Source organism: Teleopsis dalmanni, chromosome 1 (assembly GCF_002237135.1).
Source record: "Teleopsis dalmanni isolate 2A chromosome 1, ASM223713v2, whole genome shotgun sequence".
NCBI lineage: Eukaryota > Metazoa > Arthropoda > Insecta > Diptera > Diopsidae > Teleopsis > Teleopsis dalmanni.
Window position 1 is genome coordinate 169601335 of NC_051846.1, and position 8844 is coordinate 169610178.

At 27.3% G+C, this 8844-nt stretch overlaps 1 protein-coding gene across 1 annotated transcript in view; it reads right to left on the bottom strand.

The window, feature by feature from the left end:
- LOC119666690 overlaps window positions 1–8844 on the bottom strand; it is a 63459-nt gene that overhangs the window by 53599 nt on the left and 1016 nt on the right. Inside the window, exons 2-3 of the mRNA XM_038075972.1 lie at window positions 8453–8618; window positions 5865–5872 (exon numbers count right to left, since the gene is read on the bottom strand). Coding sequence (XP_037931900.1) covers window positions 5865–5872; window positions 8453–8618 — 174 coding nt within the window. The remainder of the gene's footprint in view (window positions 1–5864; window positions 5873–8452; window positions 8619–8844) is intronic.

The following is an 8844-nucleotide window of genomic DNA, read 5'->3' on the forward strand; positions in this document are numbered from 1 at the left end:
AAACTAAATTTATTTTTACGAATTCATTCACATCTTCTTTAAAAACCGCCACGTTCGCCGGAAGCCAAAGCTAAACTAAAAATGTTTTTCGTGGGCAAATTTTACTGAGCACGAAAACGCATTCGAACTCAAAACCAAAACCAAAACAAACGAAAGCAAAAACAAAAACAAAAGCAAAAGCCGCAAACCTGCTTTCGTGTAATTACACAAACTGTGTTGGCTTAGAGTGTCTTTTATGTTATAACTAAGAGCATTTTATTATTTCATATTATATATATATTTTTCTTTTTAAAAAATTATTTTAATTGTTTTTTAAAATTATATTCTATTATATTATTACATATATTATTATAATTTTATTATTATAATATAAATATTCTATAATAAAATGATATCCTATGTAAGTTAGAATACTTACGAATTCACTTTATTAGTGTAATTAGTGGTTTTAAAGGTTTCGATAAATAAAAAACTTTGAAGTCAAATTTTTTTATTTTATTTTATATAGTTATTATATATATAAAAAGATATAAAGACCAACACTAAGCCCGTAGACCCGTCGGTCGACGTGCCACATTTCCTAACAATAATAATAATATCTATATAAATATCGCCGACATTTCGAAGTTTATTCGATTTCTTCCTCAAGGTAAAGTATTATTACAACTCTATTTTAATTAAGTCAGTTTACTAAAATTATGTTTATATAAATATTAATTTATTAATCATGGATGATAGCTATCAGTGGCAGAACATCTTACAAAACTCATATCTGCAGCAATTCGTATCCATTTGACAGCACACGATCTTGTTTTAAGGAACATAGCGTAAAATAGGAGTAATTTTAGTTCAGGAATCTTAAATGGTCATGGATCTGTCATACACTAAAAATACTTGTTAACAAGAATTCTAGACAAGCAATGTGGTGGAATCTGCAGAGCAGCTATCGACCAGGCACCTCAGCTAAAAACCGGTTTATTGAGACATTCAAATTGAGAGAGTTAATTTATTGAGAGAGTCATTTATTTATTTTATTTATTTAATTATTTATTAACAGAAACTGGGTAAAAACTGAGTAATAACACACAGTTTATGAAATTAATTCACAACTAAAGCGATGAAAAGCGAAATTAAGTCGAAAATGCATATAGGTGAATAAAACATGCATACGTATATGCACATTCCCATAGATATTCAAAACATATGATCTGGATTACCTAAACTGACATCGATTTGTAGTACAACGTATATAATTCATATTTTGAATTTTCCTATTTTATATGGATTATGATAAATCTGAATTATCGGAAATTCGGACTGTTAGAGATGTGATGTATAAGAAAATGCAATTGGATATCTTATTGAAACTGATTAAATGTATGTAATGAATAACGATGAAGAACAGTTGCCTTTGAATCTTATCAATAGCAACTGCAAATAAAAAGTTTAAGATATGGAGTATGCACTAATTATAGATATTGGAGAGTGATTGACTTACAGCAGACTTAAAGTCATGCACATGGCAGTATTAGACTTTTATCATGGTAAAGGTTCAATCTTGATAAGTTACATTACATATTGTAATAAATATATACAATTGTTTTGTGATAAACTTAGTGAGGGAAATAATAGACCTCGACAGTAATTACGGTTTTTTGTTGAAATGCTCTTTGAAAATCGCTACAGAACTTTACACTAAACTTATATTAACAAGAAGAGATAAATATTGCAACATTAATTAAAATTTAAATAAATCGTTAATATTCATTAATTTAATAAAGTGATAAATTCAAGATATGTAATATATATAAGATTATTAATTAATTAATAATTATTAATTACATTTAATAATATTATTATATGAATATTATTAGTTATTTATAACCACATATAAATAATGAATTAATAATTATTATTTATATTTAAAAATATTATTATATGAATATTATTAATTATTTATAAGCACACATAAATAATAAATTAATAATTATTAATTACCTTTAATAAATCGATAATAGATTTTGTTACTATTATAAATAAAAATACTCTCGCATAAATTTGTGTAATATTAAAAGCATTAACAATTAAAATGGCAACTCTATGCACAGCACTTGTATAAACAAAAACAAGAAAATAAGCCAAAACCGCTGAGCGTCAACTGTTCTCAGTCTCACTTGAATGCGTGTTTACTGAAACATTTTGAAAATGAAATTCATTCAAGTTCTGTGTAAACAAACTTTTGGTTTATTGCAACCTGAGAGCAGCGTTGCAGTGGCGCGGCATTGTTTTTGCTTTTTTCTTTTCCTTCTTTTACTTTATTTGCTTCTTGCAACGCATGGTTAGATTGATTTTTCTATTTTGTTTTTATTTTGCTTGTATTTACATTTGGATTTTTATTTGTATTTTTATTTGTATTTTTATTTGTATTTTTATTTGTATTTGCATTTGATATTTGAAAATTGCACTTTGTGTAAAAAATCTTTGGCAAATCAAACAAAATTGCGCTCTGGTTGCGTATGAGTGACCGTTTGTTGTCTTGTTTTTTTTTTTTGAATATTATTTTCTCAAAACAATGGTAAAAATAAATAAAAAAAATCAAAAATAATTTGAAAATAAATTTAAAGTAAATAGAATAAAAATTAAATTTAAATAAAATAAAAAAATAAATAAAAAATAAATAAAAATTAAATAAAAAAATAAATAAAAAAAAATAAAAATTAATAGAAAAAAATAAACAATAAATAGAAAAGAATTAAAAAAAATAGAAAAAAAAAAATAAAATGCGAATATATATTTGTTAATATATTCTTGAATATTTTTATAAAGAATTTAATTTTTTTAAATTATATAATAGAAGTAAGTAGTTGAGTAGCGTTGTGAAGCTAAAACTATTTAATTATATATTTATTGTCTGCTTAATTTAATTTAGCTATTAATTAATTATGGTGTATTTTATATTTTTACCTAAATAAATTTAAAAATACAAAAGACAATGATGAGATAAAGATTATAAAAAGTCAACTCTAGAAATAATTTTTTAATAATTTTAAATTATTTTTCCATTTTTTAGTGCTGTTAGCTGGCGATCTTCTTAATATTAGGAATTTTTCTGACGATGGCAAAAGCTAATTTTCCAAAATACATATAGGAATACACAAAACACAACGAACGAAATAAAAGTTAATGACTGACTATATTTTATTTGAAGTACAGATGAGCGCTAATGGGTTATTATGATATTGTGTCAATGCTTCAGCGTTAGCTAATATCGGCAACAATCGAACACACTATGCAATTGTATCGATGCTTTAATAATGACGTTTTTTGTCAAACGGGTTATATAGAAATTGCCATGATGAGAACAAGATGCCACCAATCAAACACAATTGGAATGCTCTGAATCTATAAAGATGGCACATTTGATCTCTAGGTTGCAGTGCGAAATCCTTTAAATTTATACTTGGACTTGAAAGAACAATTCGATTTCAAGGAGTTCGATTTCTGCATCGCAATGCAAAATGCCCGAAATATGCTTAGACTTGGAAGAATTGTTTGATTTTACGAAGGGAGCAATAGATCTTTAAGTAGCATTGCAAAACCTCCAAAACTAATACTTAGACTTGGAAGAACAGTTTGAATTCTTGAAGGATTAATTAGATTCTATGTAGGGGGTTGCTAAACCTCTAGGTTGTAGTCCAAGATCCGCTAATCTTATACTTGGACTTGGAAGAATCGTTCAAATCCACGAAGTGGCCAAATAAATCTGCAGGTCGGATTGCAAAACCCCTTAAACTAATATTTGGATTTGAAAGAATACTCTGAATCCATAGAGATGGCAAAATTGATCTCTAGGTCGCAGTGGGAAATCCTCAAATAAATAACAACATTAATAATATTATAAATCGGATGGTATATTAATTATTAAGTTATATCAAAAAAAATATATAATATTTATAAATGAATTCCATATAAAATTAATTATTTAACAAAAATCAGTATTAAAATTTAAACTTATAATGAACTCAATTCATTGCTTCACAAAAACCACTAAAATGAACAAATAAAATAAATAAGAGTAAATAATTTGTTTAATACGAAATTTTAGTGTAAATCTTGATTTTTTTTCTTACTCGAATTATTTGGACGCAGTCACTGTCATTATCAGCGAACAGCCACTGCAGGGGCAACATTGGCACCGCCGCCAAAAAACCACAACAGAAAGTGTCTTTGTGCTCAATGCGCTTGCATGCGTGACGTTGAAGTAAAAAAAAAAAATATTTAAAAATATAAAAAAATAAAACATAAACAGTATTTGCAAAATAAGAAAAAAATGTGAAAAAATAATAAAAATCATAGCCGCCGGCAGCTGGCCAAGCAAGTCAAATGCAACTTGAGCTTGAAAAATGCAGAAGAGCAGCGCCAGGCAAAGCTGAGCGGCACAGCACGCAGTGACGTAGTCGAAATTTTTGCGTAAGATCAGAATGCAGTGGAAGACAATTGGAATTTGGAGATAAATTACTAGATCCATCGATCGAGGTAAAAAAAGGCTGTCAGTTTCAAGGCACCTTTAAAAAATATTAATTATAATATATTTTCTTATAATAACGTATTTATTTAACGAAATTTATATCTTATTCTTATAATATCTTATTCTTTTTAAATAAAAATAAAAATTTATTATTTATTTTATTTAATTTTTTTGAATTAATTTCTAATAATCAAAAATTAAAAACATTAATTAATTTTATGTAATAAATTAATTTTAAAAAAATGAAATAAAATTAATAAAAAAATTTGGTTTTTATTTAAGTGGAATCACATATTCGTTTTTATATTTTTATTATATATTTATTAACTTTTCAAGCATAGTGGTACATATATTAGATGGTCTACATCTTTGTAGACTAGGTGAGTGATAGAGTTATAATACACTTAAGGAAATTTAAAAGTACCCTATATCAAGAAATTTACTTAGAATTAAAACTATTGAAAAAGTAGTTACTAAGTAGTTAACTTAGTACAACTGAATATAAATGCAGCTAAAACGATTATGGGTGCTATTCACAAGAAAGCTTAAACATCTAAAACTCATCCTTCTTGATGTAATAGAAAAGCAAATAAATATAAAAGTTTCAACCAAAAAATCCTGTGTGATAGCCATATCAAAAAAGTTCAACAGACTACTACTAGAGTTTTTATAAAGTTCCGCAACCACTAGTCGAGTTCGACGACCAAGTATCACTGAACATTTCCAAAAAGCGCAACACAAGTAGATCCCTGAGGATTACAACAAGAATAACCTGGTTTTCAAGACATTTAGATGTATTCAAGACAACATTAAAATTATACATGGAAACTATTTCGATGCTATTCACAAGAAAGCTTAAACATCTAAGATTCATCTTTATTGACGGACTATATCTAATAAGTCCCATAAAATACTAGAGAGAAGACTAGCAACATTCTTGGTATGACTGGGCCTAATTCCCGGAACCACTAGTTAAGTTCGACGACCAACTGCCGATTAACGCTTCTAAAATGGACAACACAAGCAGATCTTTACGGATTACAACCAAAATAAACATGGTCTTCGTGAAATTTTGATGTATACAATAGATGAGAATAGATGAAAGATGAGAATAGATAAGATGAGAATAGCAACACTGAGTGTATTACGACGGAATCCTGTTCAGTACACCCCGACAATTTGTGAGGAGCTTATTTTTACAATACAATATTGTTTTCGCCACACATTTAAGGAGAATGATAGATTAATTTACATTTTATTGCATTTTTGATGAGTGTTGATCATTTTTTTCTTTATTTCAAGCTATGTCGTTTGATTTTATTTCTTGGTTACTTACTTTAACATCTTTAATTTATTAGAATGATTTCAACAGATTCAAACACAACTTATGGATAATTTAAATAAAAACGTTTTATATAAAACAATGAAAAAAGTTAAATAAGTACATTAAGTGAAGTGCCTTCCCGCTCCATGTACTCGACTGACAATGCAAATGTTGGTAACAAAAAGGCTTAAAAATATGGGGTGGCTTGAGGCATTGATGTGCGTGCTTAAGTATGCGTTGCAATAAAATTGCAAACATAAAAAAATTTCCAAAAAAAAAGAAACATTGAAATTTATAAAGAAAAAAGCCAAAACAAAAATAAATATAAGAAAATTATGTTAAGAAACAACTAAAAAAAAGCAACAAAGAATAAATGAAATGCAAGCACCAATTACAAAACTCCAAAGTAAAAATTACAGTGCACTCAATGCTGCAAATGCTGGAAGAAAAATCAAATAAAACAAAAAGCAAAAACAAAACAAAACCTTAAAATATGGCAAATGTGTTTGGTACTAAAGTTTGGAGTGCCAAATTTGTTTGTCAACAAAGCGAAAATCATTTTGAGAACAGTGGAACGAAATGAATATTGAACACATCATGAGAATAGTGCATAAGATAGCAATGACACAAACGAATCGCCAATTATTTTGAGAATACCAAAATGAAATAAAAATGAGAACACATTACGAGAATAGCAATGACAAGCACACAGCGACAAGAATTTTGAGAACAGTAAAGTAAAATGATAATGAGAACACAAAATGAGAATAGCAATGACAAACACGAATAGAATAGTTTAGTAAAAACTTTATGAGAATAGTTGTTAATAGCAGTGACGCAAACCAACATCTAATCCCTTAAGAACAGTGAAATGCAACGAATATTGCACATATTATGAGAATAGTTGTGACATGAACATAGCGACAAATATTTCGAGAACAGTGAGAAGATGTCAAATTGAGAATAGCAATAGTATAAACCAACTGCGTATCATTTGGGAACAATTGAATAAAATGACAATAGGAACATATTATGAGAATAGCAATGACAAGAACTTAACGACAAAAACAAAGCAGCAATCATTTGAGAACAGAAATATATAATGCAAATGTGAACACATATGACAATGGGAATGCCAGCTTGATATCATTTTGAGGACAGAAAAATATTATGAGAACATATAATGAGAATAGCAAAGACAAGTTCATAATAGAAATCAGTTTGAGAACAATCGGATAAAATAAGAAAGTGAAGATATTATGAGAATAGCAATGATAAGAAACATTTACTTGAAGCACAGTTTGAACGCTTGATAGTGTTCCCAAATGAAAACAGTTAGAGTGCAGTCAGTTAGAGTGGAGAGATATTACAATACAACTACTATTAACGTAATTAGTTAAGTATTATTTGAACGGGGAAGCAATATTTAAATAGAAAGAAAAGGAAATAGATCTTGTTTATCAAAAGTGGTCATTAGATGCCAGCCACAATCTCTAATAAACGCGACAATAAAACTTGGTGTACGTTGACGACACATGTTTACAGTGCCATAGTTGTTCCACCCTCAAAGTAGTCTCAAGTTACTGAACTTAAACTACATAGAGACTGGCCATGGAGTTCGTAAAGAAAGGAATTATATCCTGAGCACTAGGTATAAGCTTACAAACAAAACCATGGATTATTTGATGTATATTAACTCAATAACACCTTAAAAACACAACAACATATACAAGCGGATCAAAATAAATATTTATTTTCAGATGCAATAAGGCGTAATGAGACCCAATAACTTCAGAAGATATAATCATCTTAAAATTCTAGCTATGTAGTCCAAGTAGTGACTGGAATATTCAACCTATGCATATGTATTCAATATTATATTAAAAATAAATGTATTAGTGGTCATTTACGACAATTTATAGGTTACTATTTATAATTGAATATAGTAAAAAAGTAAAAAAAAGGGCTTCGTTAAAGCAATTAAAATTATTTTTATTCAGTATGAATATTTGCAAATGAGAGTGGTTAAGTGTTTTCGTTTGAAATATATTTTGTTTTCCAACATAGTTGTGTTTTAGCACAACGCTATAATAGATGAATAGATTTTCATCTACTACGGATATGGATGGATAAATCTCTATCTAACATTTGTACTGAAAATTTTTTAAAATTCTAATGTTTTATTGCATAAAATGTGTTATAGACCGATCTTGAGGAATTTGAAGTCAAATACAAATCTCTCACACACTTGCAGATATTCTTTATTCTTTAGATAGATTAGATAGATTATTCTTTAGATTCTTTAGATATTATTTAGATATTCTATTTTATTTCTAGGGCCATTAAAAAATTTTGTAAGGGACACATAATGTTATACAAAATACAATTTAATATGAATCATAATATTTTATATTACAATAACTTATAATATAATATAATGCTATATAATATAAAATAATACAAATTAATTGAATTTATAATAATATACATTCATATATAATATAAATATAATATATACAATATAACACATATATATGTAGTATAAAGTAACATAATAATATAATATAAATATATACAAAAATAAGGATTTTTTCACTTACCTAATTCACTATAAAGCGTCGTGTTAAGTGCAATGTCCATTGGACATGTATCAGAATCTTCAGGCTCCTCAGGTAGCGTTGGCGGACCATCCCACAGTACTTTTGCAGGACGTCGCGCTCGATCCAGACGAACACGTGGGTACTCATTGAAGAGTACATCTGTTAACTAAAATTAAAAATTATTTAAATTAGATTAATTAATTATTAAAGTCTATTAGTTAATTTAGAAAATAATTTAATAAAATAGAACATAATTGGATTAAAAAAATTTTAAAAAGGTACATAATAGGTGAAAACATGAAAAAAATATTTTTTATTTATTTCTCATCATAGAATTAATTAAGATAAAATTAAGAAAAATTTAAAAAAAATTTCTGCAGACATTAATATAT